The 22,701-nt window shown below is 35.8% G+C and overlaps 1 protein-coding gene across 1 annotated transcript in view; it reads right to left on the minus strand.

The window, feature by feature from the left end:
* Positions 1-22,701, minus strand: part of pod1 (coronin) — a 588,411-nt gene that overhangs the window by 295,951 nt on the left and 269,759 nt on the right. The window contains exon 11 of the mRNA XM_090381732.1: positions 3,450-3,507. Within this exon, the coding sequence (XP_090237858.1) occupies positions 3,450-3,507 (58 nt within the window). The remainder of the gene's footprint in view (positions 1-3,449; positions 3,508-22,701) is intronic.

Here is a 22,701-nt window from a genome sequence, read left to right on the forward strand (position 1 = left end):
GCTAGATCAGATTCCCCCCCCAAGTACATGATATCATAAGGTATAATATTAATAAGCCAAATTGGACCAAATTTACTGAAGCACTGAATTCTACCTTTCAGTGAATCTCTCCACAACATAATAATCAAGTACACCCTGATGAAACAGGTGTCTAAATTTACTAAACTAATTATAAAGGTCATTGACGCCACCTTTAGAAAGAAAAAGCGTCGAACAAAGCAGTTCCATGGTGGTACCCTGAACTGGAAAACCTCCAGCAAACGGTGCACCAGGCAAGGAAGCATTTTCCAAGGTCTAGATCTAGCTGGCCTCCAGCTGAGGTAAATGCTCGAAGGGAGATGTATCGCTCCCTGAAAAATAACTATACCCAACTAATAAGACAAAAGAAAAAATAAACATGGAGGGCTCTTATTGGTACCTCCAGTAATGTGTTGTCCTGGGGTGTTGTATACCACATAGTTACCAACAAGCTGCCAAAAGATGACATAGTTCACACCGCCGATTCTATGACAGCATTGCCAACATACACTTGGAATGGAACAGTCAATAAGATCCTCAAATCTCTGTTACCAGTGATGACCAAGCACTCACTTATGAACATCTGCAATGAGAATAAGGCTATGCATCTCTGGACACAGAACCCCCCCTTCACAATAGTAGAATTAACAAATACTCTTAATAGAATAAAGGAAAAGAAATGGTCTGGCCACAATTTAATTGAACCAGAAATGATAAAAATTCTTTCCAAAAGTCAGTCTCAACATCTATTCCAACTATTTAACAACAGTCTAAGCAAAAGTATATTTCCCACCAAATGGAAACTGCCAAATCTTAAAGAATTTAGAAAAACCTGAAAATGATCCAAAATCATACAGGCCAATAGCCTTGTTATTAGTTCCAAGCAAAATATTGGAAAGGCTCATAGTATATCACTTAGAAGCACATTATCTGAATACAAACCTTTGGTCGGACAGACAGTTTGGTTTCAAGCTTGGATGTTCGACTGAGGATGCAATGAACAAACTGAGTGCAGCTCAAACCACCCAGGAAACCTACATGCTTCAATATTTCAACCGATTTTGCTGGTGCCTTTGACAAAAATAGGACCTATAAGCAGTGGAGATGAACACTTCTCATCTCTGATGACATGCATTACATGGCCTTCTCTGAATTTGCTCAAAAAGCTTTTGAGACTACAAGAAGTAACAATGCTGTGATAATCTAAACTGTGATGACACCCACCTCTACTTTGAAAAGTTCCTCTCCTTGACTGTGACAACTACTGATAATGACTGGCCAGCTAGAATATGTTTCCCACCCAGTGCAAGTATGAAAGAAAATGTTTTTAATGGAGTGTATGTTAAGTGTGAGTGAATGTATGTAATAGTGTAATTAGTGTTGATATGTGTAACCCGCTGAGTGGGAAATGAGTCCACTTAACCTGAGGGGGCAAAATCTATAAAATGTGTGTGCACTACATCCATTCAGGGTATTGTTATAAAAGGGATCACTGTGTGAATGAGAATGTCCAATAGATGTTAATTATCATACCCTGAATATCTGTGTGCGTGTTTATATATATATATATACACACACACACACACACACACAGAGTAAATGTAGTTGTGATGCAGACAATGCAGAGTAAATGTAGTTGTGGTAAGTCAAAAAGTAATAATAAAAAAAATAAGTGCAGTTGTCTTGAAAGTTTTGTTTACTTAAGTGATACCTGGGTCTCACTATGTCCTATCTCTGAATATATGATGATGTATGAAAGGGGCACATTAGTGAGTGATTGTTATCCGTTGTTACCTGCCACTCTGCCCTTAAATGAGTAATAATAAAAAAAAAAAAAAAAAAGTGTGTATACCCATGTATCATGAACCTGTGTATCACAAAAAAGTTTCTTTCCAGGTTAAGATGCAAAAATGTGAGTGCAAGTAAAGTCACCTGTGCAGTGGCCGAGTAAATGTAGTTGTGATGAATCAAAAAAGAATAATAATAAAAAAAAAGAAGTGCAGTGTGGTTACTCTGTAAGAGTGGAAGGTGTGCATAAGGTATGAACATATGAAGAGTGTGTGCAGCGTTCCCTGTGAGTTACCCCACTGCAGTCCAAGTAGAGCAGGCCTCTCCTACTTGGACTGCAGTAGGGGTAACCCACAGTGAACCACCCCTGCTTTGCTGATGCCACACATCCTCTCTTTTAAGACATGGTGTGGAAACTGCTGACACTACAGCTAGTCTGGCCAGTGTGAGATTTCATACAGAGCTGCATTGTGTATCCACAGAGCAGACTCCCCCCCCACATAGGGCACTCAGACCCTATGACTTTCTTCCCCCACATTCCCATCTCCCCTTCTCTCACCTCCCATCCCAACTTTCCGCCTGGTGGATCCTACCACCACAAACCTTTTACTTTTCCTTAACAGCCCCCCGTGTGAAGATGGACTTCTCCGATAGGGGGGTGCCCCTCTATCCCCTTAACTTCCTATTTCCAGGTAGAGCCCTTCCTATTGTTCCCTCCCTCTTCACTGTCATCCCCTTTCACACTTTCTTTTTCTAGCATTTTTTTTTTTTTTTCTATGGTCCTCCCTGGCAAGCTCAGGTGCAGTCCAAGGTTCACCAGCCACTGCCAGAGAACTTTCTACCTGTACTACACCTGGTTGCCTCCTCAAGGCAAGGATGGGTAATGTGGGAGCCCAAGCTAAATGCCAGAGGAACAACAGGCCAACACAACCCAACACTACACTAAGCAAACTAACATTAAAACTTCACTAGCTCTGGCATTTACAGAGTTTGTATCATCACAATGCATAATACGTGGTTTGTAGAGGAAATCCCCGGTGCTGCTTGACAATATACACAATGTCCTTTGCATACCAGTAAAATGATTAAATACCTCATATTCTATTTTAAATCTTTCTTAGTAGTACTCCACATAATGTCCTCCTTCAGTTTAATTTTAAAAAAAATTTTTTTCTTTTTCCTTAAAATTGAAAAATATATTCTGTATGTTTAAAGCTACCAACTATATGATTCTTGTTTTAATTAATTTATCATCACACAGAGAGAGAGAGAGAAATCTTGTGACACATTTGATTCTATAAATGTTTTTATATCAGGGAATGTAGATCCTATAACCATTTATAGGATCTACATCCCCTCGGTGTATGTAATTGATTGAGATAAACATTTAACACATAGTTGTAAGTATTATAACCTTCCTCCAGGCTTTATTCTACCTATGTGATGCCCTTTAAAGATTATATGCGTGCAAAGCTTCCAACACATAATAATGTTGAACATTTTTTTTTTGTAAAACTAAAGACCAAACTACTATTTTTATATCCTGTAGAAAATGAAATTACTATAAATTAATATACCATGGGATGATGTTACTACTGCTTTTACAATAATTTTCGATTTTAACATCATAAACAAATCCTTACCTTCACTGAAAAATGGTTCTTTATCTGTAATTTCCCAATATGACAAAATGGTATCTGCCTAAATAAATTTGATACAAAACTTTATATCTTATTCTAGAAAATATAATAAAAACAGATATACAAGGTTTCATCAAAAATTGAATGATCTTGAAAATTAATGAAACTGACAAAATTTGAATACGTCAAAGTTAAATTTTGTTCCAAACTTGGAAAATCAGCCACAAAAACATATGAAATACCCATTACAGTTTATGGTGATGATACAATAATGAAAACACAGTTTTTAAAAGGTTTCAAAGGTTTCATAAAGAAACCTTTTGCCTGAAGATGGCCTGTCAACATCCAGAAAGGTCAAAATGTCAATGAAGTCATTACCTTCATTCAATCTGACAATTCAAATAATTACCAAGACATCTCTTTCAACTGGTTTGGTTTAGGCCATTTTGATTGAGGATTTGGGCATGTAGAGAGTATTAGTGAGAGAAAAAGGCATTGTGTGTCAGAGATCATTTTAATTAATTTTTTTGCAACATTCACTGAACCCTACGATCAAACCTGTACAAGTAATACATGTATAATATAAATACATATTATATGTGTATTATAATAAAGAGATATATTAACTAGAAGAAAACTCAAATTTTATCTTCTTGCATCTACAGCATCATAAATGTTAACAGAAACTTAATAAATTTAGAAGCCACTTCTTTCATTATTACGAAAGCATTCAACTTACACATATCTGAAAATATTACTAATCCTTTTAAACAGCCAATAATAATATTATCATATGTGTTATCTGATGCACAGCAATTTGAAATTTGAACTCAAAATGAAAGGGCTAATTTCATTCATTTTGCAATCATACACAATTCTTACCAAACAATACTGATGGCAATACCATATCTGAGTGGCGCCTCCGTAGCCAGGTGGGAAGGAGCAGCAGTGCATAGCACACGCTTCTTGATTAGACCAGGGTTCGGGCCCATCACCACCAAATACGGAGGGTGTGGAAAGGTCAGGGAATGACCACTGCATATCCCCGGAGCAATATGGCCTTAGTTGCTAATGTTCCTAAAAACCAAATAACACACAAATAACAAACCATATCTGCAGGCAGAATGGTTGTTGTTATGCTGCACTCACAAAAACTCATTCATATTGCTTTGTTTGTGCCAAAAACCATCATAACACATTCCTTGTTTGAACATATGTTTATAGTCTACTTTTGTTCAAAATAGTATGTGTGGACTTCAAAGCAGAATTTTGAGAAAAGTTTCCTATTCACCAGTACCAAATAAGTCAACAATTTCATCATTAGTAATCTGATTTTTTAAAATAAGTCATGTTTGTGTCAAAAAAAAAAAAAAAAAACGGATGCAACTTCATTGCTAAGTGAAGAAAAACTTGGTATTAAACAACATTTATTGCAATTGCCCAAAAAATTCACTTAGAAGACTGTATTGCAAACAGGTGTGTCTTATTCAAGTATACAAAGGGCTGTTAAAATGTTAATCCTCCATTCCTACTGTATTCGTGTAATACATAAACTTAGAGAATTTGATTAAGAAAAAGATGTATTATTATGTGGTTTTAATTCCTCTATTTATTTGAGTGAAATGGATTATATCTTGGACCATTTATTTCAATGATGAAATATTCAGAGAGTGGCTACGTCAACAGAATATGGAGAAATTAAAATCCTTATGTTTTTCATGAAACTGCTTTACATCCTCAAAAAACTGAGGTGTGGAATGCCATTTTGCATTGCTGAGTGATTGTCTCACTCTTCTTTGAGAACATAAGTTGACAAAAACTGTATACTGGGATTTTATATACTGGTTCAGCAGTTCCCAAACTACTGACATCTATGGACCCCTTCAAAAATCAAAAAAAAAATTTGCAGATCCCTACCTACATACATACATATATATATATATACTGTTGGGCAAAAATTTAAACATAATAGCTAAATTAACATAAAGGTTAAATCACAGGGAGGGGAAAGTAAAGGTAACAAGACTAAAATTGTAGCCAAAAGTCTCTGAATAATTTATAAATTCAATTAAAAATAATTCCATTTCAAATTTAAAATTAAAGCCAATTATATAGAATTTAACGGCGCCCTCCAGTAAGGTGCCAGTTCCAAGATACGCGAAATATCACCAATAGAGACTAAACCCTTTTATCCTCCAATTGAACCACCAATGCAGAGGATTTGAATAGCGGTGGTCCATATGCAGCAAAAAATAAACTATAGAACAGACTAGCACTCCATGGCAAAGCCATACCACTGACATAAAGTAAACTTAACCAGCTTATATAGACAGAAAAGTAAAAAGACATAGATGGCGGCATATGTTTTAATTTTATACTTAATATTGGTTATATATATATATATATGAGGGGGATATCAAAAACATTCGTACCCTGACCTAGATAAAACATCAGTAGGAAGATGCCATTTTTAATGTAAGTTGTCTACATATTCAATAACTAACATGTGAAATTTCATTCCCATAGGTGATCGTACACCAGAGGTGGAGCCCGGAATCTGAGGAAGGATGCTATGGTTGACAAAATGGAGCATCGAGCAATGATCAATTTCATGCATTTACAGGGCAAGAAAGCTCAGGAAATTGATAAAGAAATGAAAGCTGCATATGAGCAGAACTGTCCATCCTATGACACTGTAAAAAAGTGGAAACGGGAGTTCCAGTGCAGTCGTACAAGCGTCTTTGACAAGCCAAGAGAAGGAAGGCCATCAACATCCACAGACAGTGAGACAGTTGCAGAGGTTGAGCAGCTGATGCTGAGTGACAAGTGTGTGACAATTCATTTCATCGCAAATGCAATGAGAATTAGTTATGGGTCTGCCCACAGAATTTTACATGATCATCTGCACGTCAAAGGCATCAGCAATGTAGAATGCAATTTTCTTGCCAACTGTTGGATTTGTGTAATGAGGATGTTGAGAATTCCTTTTGGGGGGAAAACCTGCCCTATTCTCCTGACCTAGCGCTATCAGATTTCTTGTTTCGTGAAATGAAGAAACCATTGCATGGACATGCTTTGATTTGTCTCAGGAAGTCATCAATGAAGTGGAATTGTAGTTTCAGGCAAAAAATGTGGACTTCTATGATCAAGGCATTAAATAACTGATCCATAGATGGTAGAAATGTGTTACTATACATGGAGAGTAAATAGAAAAGGATTAAAGTTCCTGTGAAGTTTCACCTTTCTAGGGAAGGACACGAACTTTTTGATACTCCCGTGTGTGTGTGTGTGTGTGTGTGTGTGTGTATGTGTGTGTGTGTGTGTGTGTGTGTGTGTAAAATGTATTAATAATAAGAGGTTATAGAAAATGGTTACAATGATATTTAAATAGTTTATGGACCAGAGACACTGCTATATATAACATAAGGAACCCAACGACCATAATGGAATATAAGTAAGTAGTCAGTGAAAAAGAGGAAGGGAACGAGCTAACAAAACTGGAAATTGAAATTACAGAAAAACCAGAAGATACTTGAAAAATAAAAATAAAATAAAACGAAGTACTTAATGCTGTAGATCCCATGATTTCAAAATCTTCTTCAAGGGTCAAACATCAAAAGCACAAGAAAGACAGCAAGAAGGCCTCTGTTTCTGATATGAAATATACATAGCATGTGGTTCAAATGGTGAAGTCATATTGGAATTTGAATTAAGTGCAGTAGGAAGTAAGGTGAAACAGTAGCGGTAACGCTAGCGTATATTTCATGGCTGACCAGACAAAGGCAGAGAAAAGAGACACAGAAAGGGAAGAAAGGAGAAAAAATAAGGAAAAGAAAAGAAAATAACTTACTGGAATAACAACATTGGAATCATGTCAGTTTGCTGAATGTAAAGAGAGAGACACTATGCGCTGTGGCGATAAGAAGCCAAAGGACTTCCTGCTATTCTGTTCAATGTATTTATGGTATTTTTCAGCGACCCCCAAGTGTTGGAAAAAGGAGACAGCAAGTCAGACAAAATTAAAATTAAGAGAGTATATTGGGTGATCGGCATTAAACAAATGAAGCAGTAAGTCCCAGAATATAAGAGAAAATGATAAGCTTAAAAAAGTAGAATAAATAGTTACTAAACTTTATGTAAGGCAAGAAAAAAGTATGTACAGTAGAAATATAGCATCTCGATATTGCATTCATATTATTCCAATTTCCAGGTTTGCAGTTTATTATATTTTGTATTTATTGTACAGTTTGTTCAAAACTGACTTCAAATTAACTAGATCAATGCTACTGCAAAGACTATTGAAATGAAATGTTTATATGTGTGAAATATTGTCATTTTTCAGAGCTTCTAATATAGGTAAATTATTGGAAATAATTCTACTGTCAGGTATGATATTAAAAATGGGTTTGAGTAACTGTTCCAAGGCCTTATCAGGTATATGTGCATAGCAGTTTTTACATGAAGTAATAAATCTGAAAGCAATAGGATTCTTGTGAAACTTGGGTATGAAATATATGTAGGGAAATCAGTAATTACTAATGTAAAACTTTAATTTTTTGTTGAAAGCTATTAACTTTTTTATAACGATGCTGCTGTTATTGGTAATAGGCTTGTAAGTTACACTGGAAATGAGTTCTGTATTTAAAGTATGGAAGTAAAAGGATTTTCATATGAAGGCATAGTTGTTGGAGGCTTTGTCAACTGTAGTGAGGATAAACTTTATGCAGTTATGATAATTGTTGTTTAATTTTGGTGAAGTTGCAGCTAATAACTAGTAGTAGTAGATCCATATGATATTTAATTCTGTAAACACAGTATTCCATATTTGGAAAGCTTCTATGGGAGTGTTATATTAGTAAGGATAGCATGAAACAGTAGTAAGGTTGATTATTTATGTATAACCTGAATTTATAGCCATATGAAAGGATATTTCTAAGTTCCTGGTAAGGTATAATGCCTAAATTATCAGTTAATACCCAAAATAGGTATTAACATAGGGCTGTGGGTTTGTCTGGTGGCATATGCATCTGCTGGTATCAGGTTCAAATTTATCCATATTAGTAGCTAAGGATTTAAAATTGCAGGCTATGAGACCAAAAGGGTTTAGAATATCTATATCTGGTTTTGATTTGAATATTTTGGCAGTTAGTTAGAAGGAGATCAGTATATGTGTTGATGCATTGGTTGATATTAATGCTGTCCACGTCAGCATTATATTTCAGTATAATGGTAGATCGTTCCTTATTTTTGTTATTGCTGCAAGATCTAAGTTTAAATTTGCAAATATCATTTAACAGGTGGAATAAGTGCTTAGATTTGAATTCAAAATTATGAATGAATTTATGTAAGGCTTTCGGAACACTATATTTAGTACTGAATAGTAGGTCGTGAATCTTTTGTACTTCTGTGTAGTTATTATCCCATTCTGTAATAGTCAATTCAAAGTTACCTAATTTGTGCCTTGTAGGGCTTATTGCTATTCTTAGGTTTGTGCTTCCTGTAGGACCTTGGGATTGGTAATACTTTTGGCAATTTGAAATTTATCATAAATACATATATCTGTTATATCGTTAGTGATAATTTTATGGTTAAACTTGTTGTTGAGGCCATATGGATAAAGAGTCTTCAATTTTAGCATAAATAGGATAGAGATATGGATATTAGTAAAGCAATGAACCTGGAAATATTTATACTCAATTTCCTGTTCATAATTGCTACTGTTATTGTGGCTATTGGAGTTATTAATATCTGATCTATGGAGATTAAATCTTAGGTGTAACTTATTACTTGTTACAGGTAAGGTAAACCACATTGCTACATTTTCAAAAGATGGGTTCAGTAGTATTATCAGTATTATGCTGAGGGTGTATATAGGAGCATGTAAGACAAAGCCTTTTGTTGAATTTATTGGATTTTAGGTAGGATTAGAAATTAGCATTAAGCATTATACTATACTAGTTGGGGTATATGATGCAAGAAAACAAGCAAGCTTATACAGCATCAGCCAAGAAAAAAAAACCTTCCCATTCCATCGATCCGGTCACTCCAAATGTTTGTCTAGGGAGGCTACTATCCCCTAAGCTATCAAGGCTGGAAACATTTGATGCTGTTTTGCTGTGTGTGTAGTGTATGTAGATTGTGAATGTTCATTATTTAAAATATGTCTTGAGGAGTAATACAGGGCATGTCCCTGTGGTCAAATTTATACTACTCTGCCCATGTAGTATGTTATTCATTTGTTGATTATCCATAAAAATGTAAATAATAATGAATATTCAAATAAAATGCAAATAAAAATTAAAATAATAATAAGAAAAAGCAATAAATGCCAATCAAAAATATAGATAAGAGCAATGGTAAAAAATTACCCAAGCTAAAAAGAAAGAAGATATAAAAGAAAAAAGAGGGGTGTAAGATATAATTTCAATGTATGGTTGTTAGCCAGTAAAGTAGACAGTATCGGTAAGATTAGAAAGCAAATCAAGGAGCATTGCAACACCCAGACTAGGCTTGTGAAATAAAATGTATTAATAATAAGATGTTATAGAAAATTGTTACAATGACATTTAGATGATTTAAGGACCAGGGACACTGCTATATATAGCAGAAGCAACCCAATGACCATAATGGAATACATGTAAGTAGCAAGTGAAGGAGAGAAAGGGAACGGGCTAACATATTACAGAATGGGACAGTAACTACACAAAAGTACAAAAGATTCGTGACCTGCTATTCAGTACTAAACATAGTTTTCTGAAAGCCTTAATAAATTCATCCATAATTCAAATCTATGCACTTATTCCACCTGTTAAATGAATTTGCAAATTTAAACTTAGATCCTTCAGTAATAACAAAAATAATAAACAATTTACCATCATAGTGAAATATAATGCTAACATGGACAGCATTAATATCAACCAATGCATTAACATATATACTGATCTCCTTCCAAATAACTGCCAAAATATCCAAATCAAAACCATATATAGGTATTCTAAACCCATTTGGTCTCATAGCTTGCAATTATAAATCCTTAGCTACTAATATGGATAAATATGTCACCAGACAAACTACAGCTTATGTTAATACCCATTTTGAGAATATAATTATTGATAATTTAGACATTATACCTTACTAGGAACCTAGAAATATTCTTCCATATGGCTATAAATTCAGGTTATACATAAATTCAGGTTATACATAAATTCAGGTTATACATAAATTCAGGTTATACAACCTTACTGCTGTTAAAAAGCAACTATAACAGAACCTACTCAGCTATTGTATCATGCTGCTTACAAATATAACACTCCCATAGAAACTTTCCAAATATGGATAAATAATGTGTTTACAGAATTAATTAACAACTACTAGTATTAGGTACAACTTCACCAAAATTAAACAATTATCATGACTGTATAAACAGTTTATCATCACTCCAGTTGACAAAGCCTCCAACAACTATGCCTTCATATGCAAATCCTTTTACTTCCATACCTTAAATACAGAACTCGATTCCAGTGTAACATACAAGCCCATTACCAATAACAGCGGCATTATTACAAAAAGGTTAATAGCTTTCAACAAAAAATTAGCGTTTAAAATTAGTAATTACAAATTTTTCTACATATATTTCATACCAAAGTTTCACAAGAATCCTATTGGTTCCAGATTTTTTTACGTCATGTAAAAACAGCTATGCACATAAACCTGGTAAGGCCATGGAACAGTTACTCAAACCCATTTTTTGAATATCATACTCGACAGTAGAATCACTTCCAAAAATTGCCCTATATTAGAAGCTCTGAAAAATGACAATATTTCACACTTACAAAAATTTTATTTCAATTGTCTTTTCACCTGTTAAATGTATTGATCTAGTTAATTTGAAGTCAGTTTTGAACAAACTGTAATATAACAAACATATAATAAACATGTAACAAACATATAATAAACCAGCAGTGCATAAGAATAGTAGGGTTTTCATTATAAGAAATAAGTAGTTTGAAGGTATTAATCACTTTTTGGGCATATATCTTTTGTATTTAGCTAAGGGTATAATTAATTTAACATTAGGATCATTGTGGTATAACTTGATAGCATATATCTTGAACTTGACAGCATAAGGTATAACATAAAACTAGATAGAATATATCACTGCATTAGCTTAGTATAGTATTGTATAGTCAAGTGTAGTATAGTCTATTAATCAATTAATTTATTAACCTTATTAATTTTATTGTTCATTAATTAAATCGTAATTAAACAGAAATCATGCCTCAGACTGGAACAGCAAAGCAACGTCTACAAAGTAGTGTGAGTGCTGTGGCTCGGGGAAGAACCAAAGGGGGGCTATCTTCAATGCATCACAGCCTAAAAAAAATTTGAAAATTGTAAATGGTTGCAGAACTTTCTGGAATAGGACATGATCTAGACAAGGAGGATGTGTGTGTGTGTGTGTGTGTGTGTGTGTGTGTGTGTGTGTGTGTGTGTGTGTGTGTGTGTGTGTGTGTGTGTGTGTGTGTGTGTGTGTGCTAGGTGCAGAGAACGTCAAGAATTAGGCGGCAACTCAGCATTCTGATGGGCATCGATGAGAATTTGAATAATTAGGGTAGATGCCATTGAAGAAATTAAAATGGGGGACCTATCAAGCTCTCAGCTGCCGAACTCAATGCCTGAGCTCAATCCTGTGCATCAGGCATTATGGCGGCAACCTTCGGGGCAAAATGCGCTGGTCCCACAGGAGCTAATTATTGTTGGTGACTCTATTGTCAGGGAGACGGGAAATATATTGTGCAAAAAAGGACAGGTGGAACAGAACCGGGGTATGTCTGCCACGAACAAAAGTAGATGACATTGTAGAGTGGATATTATCTTTTATGGGCACAAAGAGTGACGTTGTTGTACACATTGGCACTAATGACATTAAGAGTAGGAGATCTGCAGACTTAGAAAGTATAGGTCAATGTTGAAAAACAGTTGTGAGTTACAATTAAGTTTGTGTCTGTGATTCTGTCCAAACATTATAGAAAGGAGTATATGATGAGAGCCTTGTCAATCAATTTGGCCCCTGGAGAGATTGTACAAGACTCATAGGCTAGAATTTTTCTCGGCCTGGTGTGTGCTTGTTAACAGGAGAGATTGTTTCAACAGGGATGGGATGGCAGTCATAGTGAAACAGGTGGGTATATGGGATGTGTTAGGGTAACTAATAATAAGAATAGGTGCATGTATACTTGCATGTATACCAATGCTAGAAATATAGTAAATAAATTTGATGAATTTGAAGTGTTGGTCAAGACATCCAAAGTAGATAATGTTGGGATATCAGAGATGTGGTGTCACACAGATATTAGGAATGCAGAATTGGAATTTTGGGAGCATAATGAGTACAGAAAGAATAGACAAGATAGGAAGGGAGCAGGGGATATGCCATTAATTAAGAAGAACATAAAACTGAAAGAAGTGCATCCAGTTGTTATAGATGAACAGTGCACTATTGAGTCAGTTTGGAGTGACATAAGCACTGAAAAAGCAAAAATAAGAGTAGGAGTGTGTTACAGGCCTAATGACTCGAATGAGTACAGTGAACAATTTGTACAGAGAAATAGAGTGGGCTAGTAAATCAGAATGTCTTATAATGGAGGATTTTAACTTCCCAGATATTGAATGGAATTTGTGGGTTGGTCACGCACACACTAGCAAGATTTTTGTAGATTTGCTGGATGATTGTTTTCTGAAGCAGCATGTTCAAGAGGCAACCAGAGAGGGCAATGCTCTTGATCTGGTTATCAGCAGTGATCACTTGTGTATTAAGAATTTGCAGATAAAGGAACCACTAGGTGGCAGTGATCACAGTGCACTGATGTGGTATTTACTTAAAGATATAATTACCATCAGCGGTAAAGGAAAGGGTTTTTCCTTCCGTAAAGGTGGCCTTACAGAATTTAAAAACTGTCTGAGACCACCGTGGTCTCAGACAGTTTTTAAATTCTGTAAGTGGGAAGCATTCAAAGAATTAATCGTGAAAGCTACTAAACATTTCATACCTATTAAGAAATGTTGTTCAAGGTTTAGGCCTAAATGGTTGTCAAATGAACTAATGAGACTAGTGGCAGAGAAGAAAAATGCATGGGATGCATGTAAATTATCAGGCGACACAGAAGCCTATGGCAGATATAAACTAGTCTGTAATCAAGTCACAAAGGAGGTTCGGCAGGCGAAGGCAGATTACGAGAAGTCTTTGGCAAAGGATGCTAAGAAAAACAGCAAGATGTTCTTTACTTATATAAACTCTAAAAGGAAGGGGATGAATCAGATTGGTCCACTTGATATCGATGGTGCGATGTTGATGATCCTGCTCAGATAGCAAACAAACTGAATGAGTATTTTGCATCTACATTCACACACGAGGAGTTATTAAGGATTGAAAATTCCAGAAGGTTATCAAATTGTAGCAGAGTGCTTAATGATTTTGTAATAACTGAGAGCAAATTGGAGGAGAAATTGTTGAAGTTAAACGTAAGAAAGGCACCTGGGGTGGATGGGATCTATCCAGTTATATTAAAGGAGGTGGAAAATGAAGTAAGCAAACCCTTAGCCATAATTATGAGAGCATCCTTGGACTCAGGGGAGGTCCCCATGGACTGGAGATCTGCAAATGTGTCCCCAATTCACAAAGGGGGATCGAAGGGTGACACAGTAATTACAAGCCAGTTAAGTTTAACTTCTGTTCTGGGTACAATAATGGAGTCACTGGTTAAAGATGCATTGCAGGATCCTATAGACAAGACTGCAGCAATAATTCAGACACAGTATGGGTTTGTTAAGGGAAAGTCTTGTCTGACAAATTTGATTGGATATTATGATGTGGTTACAAAAGAACTGGATGCAAAAAATTATTTTGATAAAAGGATGGTTTTGTGGGAGAAAACAGAGGGTGGTAATCAATGGGCACTGCTCTTCGTGGACTAATGTTATTAGTGGAGTCCGCCATGGTTCGGTGTTGGGCCCATTGTTGTTTTGTGTATTTATCTATGATATCAGTGAAGGTATATCAGGCTTAATGTCCAAGTATGCAGATGATACAAAGGTTGGCAGGGTTGTTAATGACAGTAATGGCAGTGTGCGACTGCAACAGGATCTAGAAAATTTGAGAAGATGGTCTCAGAAGTGGCAACTGAAGGTTAGCATTGACAAATGCAAAGTACTGCATATGGGTAGAAGTAATCCCAGAGGTATGTACCAACTTTGTGGTACTACACTTAGGGTCGTAGAAAATGAAAAAGACCTGGGAGTAATTGTGCAGTCAGATATGAAGTTTTCTGAGCAATGCAGACAGGCTGCCAGAGCAGATCATGGGGTTTTGTCGATGATATATAGCAATTTTGCTAGCAGGGAAAAGGAGGTGATTGTCCCTCTGTATAAGGCAATGGTCAGGTCGTGCCTTGAGTACTGCATACAGATCTGGAGGCCTCATTTTAAGAAGGATGTAGATTTGCTTGAGCTTGTAACAGAGAAGGGCACAAGATTGGTGAGGGGAATGAAGGGATCCTCTTACCAAGAGAGGCTTAAGTTCTGCAAATTGCAGTGGCTGGAGACTAGGTACCTACAAGGTGATCTGATTGAGGTGTATAAGGCCATGAATGGGTTGAGCACGCTAAATTCTGATGGGATTCTTCCATTTGTTCAGATTACAAACCTAAGGGAGCATAAAGATGTGTAGAAATTTGCCTTTAGCCAACTGGTGGTTAATTGCTGGAACAAACTTCCATTTGTCATTGTGGAAGTTGATAGGTTAAATAAATTTAAGAAGGAACTGGACAAACATTTAGAGGGAATGGTTGTGTGAATTTTTTTTTTTTTTTGGATGATGCTACATAAGCTCATACGCTTGCTTTCTTGCATCACATGCACAATTACTATTACTATTACATAAATAGAAAGGGTTCAAGAATTTTTGCTGATGCTATCAAGACAGTGTAAGATGGGTTGGAAAACTGCTAGCTTGGGGGCTTCACAGACTAATAAATTAACAGTGGCCACGGGCAGAGGCAAAAGTAATTTTTGCATTGCTTCTATTGGAATGAGTAGCAACCTGGAAAGCAAGGTGCTGGGGATTTCCAGGACTGTTGGGAGTTATCATGGAACAAGTAAATACATGGGCTGTGTTAGGATAACAAAGGGTAAGGATAGGTACATATACAGTAAACCCCCGCTATTCGCGGGGGTTACGTTCCTGAGAAATGTCGTGAATAGCGAAAATGCGAATACTGAGTTATGGCTCCCATAATAATAAAGGGGTTCCGTTCCAAAGTATGAAATATATAAGAAAAACTAGTCTAAAATTTTGTCTATGTATGCATTATATGTACCTTCATAATATGACTATGTACATAGACAATACATAGTGAAATGCAAGCATATGGCATCGAAATGAAAATAAGAAACAATTTAATATTAAATGTAATATTTATTAGAAATTTCAAACAAATCTTTCAAACCAGCGCCTTTGCTAGCAAAAAAACTTATCCCGCCAGTGCTATCACAAAGTTTAGCTAAAGTGTTGATAAAGGAGTTTTGCCTTTTCACAAATGATGAGTGAACTTAACGGAATTTTATTTTGAGTTCAGTCTTCTATCCACAGATTTTATGCTTTTTCCATTTTTTCTAATTTAACATCATGAGTTACAGAGCAAATTTTTGAAGCAATTAGCGTGTTTTCACGGACACTACAGCAGATTTTTTCTTCCGATTTTTTGATTGATCGTACCATTGATTCATTGATTTTATAATGTTTTGCCACTGAAAAGACACTTTCACCATTAGAAATTTTGTCTAATAACTCAATTTTATTCGCTAATCATCACCTTCTTTGATATTTTCGCATTTCCCTTGTTATTCGTAGCCATATTTTTGTATGGGAAAAAAAGAAGTTGTCCACAATAAAGGCACTTTCTTCCGTTAACACACTCAAAAAAGTCTGTTTTACACTGCAAAACGGTAGATTATCACTTTTGTAAGCATATCAATTTATAAATTGATAAATGTATTCAATTTATAAGCATATAAATTAAACCTTCCACGACAAGCGCATAACACATACTGAACAAGGATTAGAGAGAAACATCCACACTCGCGATTTTGTCACCCCTCTCCCCCACCCACTTAACGCAGTTTTGACCGGGAAAGATAATTTTAGCCACGCCCATGTTCTTTTATGGCCGAAAATATTCACGGCGCTTTAAAATTCACATTTTTTTAAGTTTCATTTTATATTAAATCAGCGATCGCGAATACAGATACCACGAATAGCGGAGGTTTACTGTACTTGCATGTACAGTAAACAAAAGCCCCAGGGGTTAATCTTGGGGACTTGACTAAGTGACTTATCTAAAGTATAATTAGTGAAGTTTGATTTAAATTTCTTATTGATTTGTTACGTTTCAAGTTTTCTGTTGCACGAAGTGCATAGATTAGCTGCCCTACGTTCTCGTCGTCTGGGGTGAGCGGTTAGGGGTTCACCCCCCTAACCGGCTAAACGGGCATTGATTAGGTGGGGTAGAGTGAATTTGGTTAAATTGTATTTGTATTGTAAAGTTAAAAGTTGTAAATAGTTGGCAATTACAGCCCTTTAATGTTCGGTAAAAAGTCGAGCGCTAGCTCTCTTTCCAAGAAGAAAGCACATACTGAGATGGATGTGGATAGTGATTCAGGAGATTCAGAGAGTGAAAACTCTGAAGTTCAGGAAGAAGTGGAAGAAATAGTTCCTGAAGGGACACCACAGGATACAGCTTCTAAAAAGGGAAGGAAGGAGGTATGGACACCAGAAAAGAAAGTTGAAATGATATGCAATATGAAGAAGTTGTTGAACTCTATGATTAAAAGTTCAGGACAAAGACCAGTGGAAACTAGTATGGAAAAAAATAGTGAAGGCACGAGAGAGATTAAGGGCTCTCCTGTTACAAAGAGAACACCGAGTAACAGGTAATGTAGCAACGAAGATAATGGAAATATGGGATGACTTAGAAATGGTTATAGCAAAGTTGGAGATAGATCTACAAGTGAGCAAAGTTGAAAAGGAAGGTACTCAAGAACAAAATAAAAAGGAATATGCTACCGTATTAAAAGAAAAGTGTGTTGCAAAGCCTCGGGTAGCAATTATCACCACAAAGAACAAAAAACATAAATGTAGTGAAGACATTTTAAAAGACCTAATTAGAAATGTGAGACCTGAGCTACAACATGTTAAAGTCCAAAATCTAAGAACTGTTCTGGATAATAAGATCGTCCTCGAAGTAGAAACAGAAAAAGATATAGATATGCTCGCAGAATGTCCAAAGTTCAAAGAACTAAAATTATGTGTAGAAAAGGTACCAAAGAGAAATCCTAAAGTTTTGATTTACGATGTAGATCTAGATGTGAATGAAGATGAGTTAAAAGAACAATTATGGATCAAGAACTTAAAAGACTATGGTGTAAACCAAGAAGTGTACCAAGAAGGGTTCAATGTGGTATCCGTGAACAAAGCAAAGAGCAGGAAGTTAAATAACTGGATAGTGCAGATAACAGGTCCTGTCCACAAACAGTTGATCAGAAAAGGAAAAGTGTTCATCAATTGGTCCGCTTGTCGGGTCCGTGACATTGTCACGGTAACCCAGTGTTACAGATGTATGAATTATGGCCATATTGCGAAGACCTGCAAAATGAAAGCGTTCTGCGGACATTGTTCAACCGAAGGTCATTCATATAAAGATTGTGAGAACAAGGAAAAGTCACCGTGCTGTATAAATTGCAAGCGTAAAAAACAGACAGCAGAACATAGTGCCATAGACCATGCCTGTCCTGAATATGAAAAGGCTATAGCCTTAAATCGAAGAAGAACAGATTATGATTAGAGATAGTGCTGTGCTTGGAGAGAGACCTAGTGTGAGACTACAATTTTATTATGAAAAATTTTTTTAGCCGCCTTACGAGTAGAGGTCTTCCTCCACGAGGAAGGGGCAGTAACTGTGGTCACACGGGATATTTGCTTATCTCTGTGTGACCACAGGCTAAAGACCGAGAAAAAATAATAAACTGTTTAATCAACAGAAATGTTAGAACAATTTTGGCCTAATAACCATAGTAGTGATGATAATTCACACAAATAATAATTGTAATAAAACTAAAAAGATTAAGACTTTTGCGCAGATAGGCTATTGCCTGGGTGGCGCACTGAAGGTTCTGTTGCTTAAATGTACTTGCATGTGCCCCGGAGGCGACGCTGGGCAATGTTTTATTTTTGCTGATATTGTGCCATTTAGCTTGTGCGAGACATAAGTTATTGATTGCATTCTAGGCAAATAAAACTAAGCGTCTAAGGCTCACACCTCCTCGTGGTCCGGGGCGGGCAGGTAGGGGTGATACCCCTACCTGGCGAAGTTGAGCCAGACAGATCAAAGGGGGCGAAGGTCTCGTTAATTTTCTCAAGAGGGGGGTGTTTAAATTTTCCTCCTCTTGAGGTGTGTTAGAGCATTTCCGTGCTCTTGGTTTAAATTGTGAGCATTTCCGTGCCCTTTGGCACAGTTTGCCTTTTTGGCACAAATTTGTGAGTCGATCCTCTGGGACCTTTGTCCGTTAAACTTGGGCAAAGTGTTTTAGATGCATTTATTGAATAGATTTTCTAAGTGCAATTTTAATATTCCATTTTGACAATTGGATTGCGGCTCCTTGTTTGCTTACATTGATTGTATATTTGTAAATAGTTACTGACTTCTGTTGTTAGATTTCAGTTTTTAATTGTAAATAAGGAGTTTTATATTATACACTATGTCTTCCTCATCTTCAAGTGAGGAGGATTTGATAAGGATGGATGATCAAGAAGTGCAATCAGTTGTGAAAGTTATTACTGTAGGTGAACGACAAGACTTGACAAAGGAAATTTTTTCTTCAGCCCAGGAACTAGTGGAACAGGATATTTTCATTGGAAAAACTTTACAGAGAACACCAGTAAAGACAAGATCAACATCATTACCAGGTACCTCCCAATCTTTGCAAAAAGGAAGTAAAAGTAAAAAGTCTAAAAAAGTGGAAGATAAACAAGAATTAAGTGATGGTGAAAAACATAAGAAGAGAAAACGAAAGAACAGTGTAAGTGAACGGCCGAGTATGGAAGGTTTTGATTACGTTAGAGAAATAAGAAGTGAATTAAGCTTGTTTTTATGGAATGAGCAAAGTAAAGTTCCTATTGCAGTGATAAGAATTATACTGGAAAAATGGGATAAACTGGAACAAAAGGCGCAAGAAGTGTATCTTGAAAATGTTCTACTGAAGGAGAAAGTAAAAAGAAAGCAGGAAAAACAAAGTTATTCTACTATTGTGAAAAATAAACTTGAAGATACGGTGTCAAAGGTTATGATCATAAAAGCAATAACAGATAAACATAAAACGAGTGAAGATGTTAAAGTGGATATTTTAAAAGAAATAAGGCCGATGTTATCAAATCTTAAAGTTCGGAATTTAAAACCAATAAGAGATAGGGGAGTACTGGTAGAAGCTGAGACAAATGATGATTTGATAAAATTAAAATCGTGTTCCAAAATTCAGGATTTGGGATTAAAGTATATTGTGCCTAAACCTGTGTATCCAAGGATTGTATTATTTGATGTGGAAAAGGATGTAGAAAAAGAAGAATTGTTGCAGCAACTGTGGGTGAAAAATTTCAAAGATTGTGATATAAGTGAAAAGAAGTTTAATGAAAATATTGAGATTTTAACTGTTAATAGGAATAAGAATACGCAGTTGAATAATTGGATTTTACAGTTATCTCCTATATTATGGAATAGTGTTAAGGATAGAGTAAGATTATTTGTGAGATGGATGGCTTACAAATTTAAGGAGATATACTCAATTACTCAATGTTATAAATGTCTTGCTTTTGGCCATGTTGCAAAGTATTGTCGGAGAGAGATGCGGTGTGGTCACTGTTCTAAAGAACATTTGTTTAAAGATTGTCTAAATAGAGGGAAACAGCCAGAGTGTTGTAATTGTAAAGGGAAGAATGAAGATACTGCTCATGCTGCCGTGGATAAAAAGTGTATTGAGTATCAAAGGGCCTTAGATATTCATAAAAGAAAAATTAATTATGGATAAATATATTAAAATTTTGCAATTAAATGCACAAAGGGCTAAGGCAGTTGTATTGCAAATAAATCATATAATGGAATGTGAAGATTTCTCGGTAGCCCTCTTGCAGGAGCCATATGTAATTAAAGGTAAAGTAGCAGGTTATCCTATTAGATATAGAGTTGTTTCTAAAGGTGATAATCCAATGACGGCTATAATAATTAGAGATCCTGAAGTGGTTGTAACACAAGTGTTATCCTTGTGTGATGAAAAACATGTTTGTTGTGAAATTATAGGGAAATGTGGTAAGTTGTACGTTGTTACAATATATTGTCAGCCATCAGAGGGAATGGAACAACATATAAAGTATTTAGATAAATTATATGAATTAGTTGGCTCTTGTAATGTGGTGGTTGCCTTGGACTCTAATGCTTGTTCTCCATTGTGGGGTAGTGATGTATCCGATGAAAGAGGAGTGATGCTGGAGGAATTCATTGCTGCCTCAGGTGTAGAGGTGTTAAATGTGACCGGACATGCTCCTACTTATTCCACGGTACATGGCCAGTCATGTATTGATTTAACTTTGGCGACTACCTCTATTGTGGATAGTATTAGAAATTGGAAAGTGATAGAACATCATACCACTAGTGATCATAATAGCATCTCTTTTTCCTGTGTTATAAAAGATTCAGTAAGAATACTGAATGATATTGATAGATTTATGGATAAAACTGCAAAGTAGCCAAAGTTTGAGCAGGTGTTTTTGAGTAGTATCAATGAAATAAACTGGGTAGGCCTGACATCAAATGATTATGTTAAACAATTAACTGTTATTTTGATAGATGCATGTTCTTGTAGTATGAAGAAAAGGTATAAGGTTAATAGGCCAGTATTCTGGTGGAGTACTGAATTATCTGAAAAAAGGAGAGAAACATTTTGTTTAAGAAGAAAGTTCCAGGCTGTAAGAAGAAACGGAGATTTAGATTTGTGTGAGATGTATAAAAATATGCATAAAGCTTGTCGTAAAGAATATGTTACAGCTATCTGTAAAGCTAAACAGAATAAGTGGAGGGAATATGTGAGCAAACAAGGATCTAGGGATCCATGGAATTCCATTTTTAAATTATTAACTAATAAAAGAAGCCTATCGGAAATAATGAGTACTATCGGCAATGAAAATAGTCAAACATTAACTTGGGAAGAATCAGTGAACAGGATATTGGACGATCTCTTTCCAGATGAAAATGAAGAAGTCAATGATTTAGAAATAGATGGTCAGAATTTTATCGTGACACCAGAAGAACAGTTTACATTAGAAGAACTGACAATGGCCATGGGCCAGGCGAAGGATGGTAGATCGCCGGGCCTAGACAAAATAGAAGTATTGGTGATGAAAAGATCTTTTCAAATGGCTCCAGAGTTGTACTTAAATCTGTATAATCGATGTTTAGAAGAGGGTGCCTTTCCGGATGAGTGGAAGAGAGCACAGATAAAATTACTTATAAAAGGGACAGATCGTATGCTTAACGAAACTGGTACATATCGTCCAATCGCTCTCCTCTCCGTTTTGGGTAAGATATATGAAAGATTATGTATGAACCGTATTATGATGAGATATGAAACAAGAAATATGTTATCACAAAACCAATATGGTTTTAAGAAAGACTCATCAACTGAAGATGCGGTATATAGATTGCTTCAAGCGGTGGAGGACAGTGAGGAACGGTATTGTTTAGGTATATTTATTGATTTTAAAGGTGCTTTCGACCACTTATGCTGGGATGGCATCATGTCTAGAATTAAAGAAGTATGTAAGACAAAATTATATAAGGTGTTTAGAAGCTACTTTTCCAATAGGGAAGTAGTAGTTAAAACTAGATATACAGAGATAATTAGGAAAGTTGTTAAAGGATGTCCAAAAGGCTCGGTGATAGGCCCCTTTGCGTGGAACATGGTCTTTGATGAATATTTAAATGAAGAAATGGCTGGAGTCACAAAAATAGCTTATGCTGACGACTTGGTAATGATGGTTCAAGGAAATTCCAGATCTTCCATAGAAAGTAAAGCAGAAGAAGCTTTGACTACATTGGAAATATGGACAAAGAAACATAAATTGCAGGTTTCAAAGGAAAAGACGGTTCAGATGTTG

Source organism: Mastigoproctus giganteus, chromosome 9 (assembly GCF_048544385.1).
Source record: "Mastigoproctus giganteus isolate SK-2022 chromosome 9, ASM4854438v1, whole genome shotgun sequence".
Classification (NCBI taxonomy): Eukaryota; Metazoa; Arthropoda; class Arachnida; order Uropygi; family Thelyphonidae; genus Mastigoproctus; species Mastigoproctus giganteus.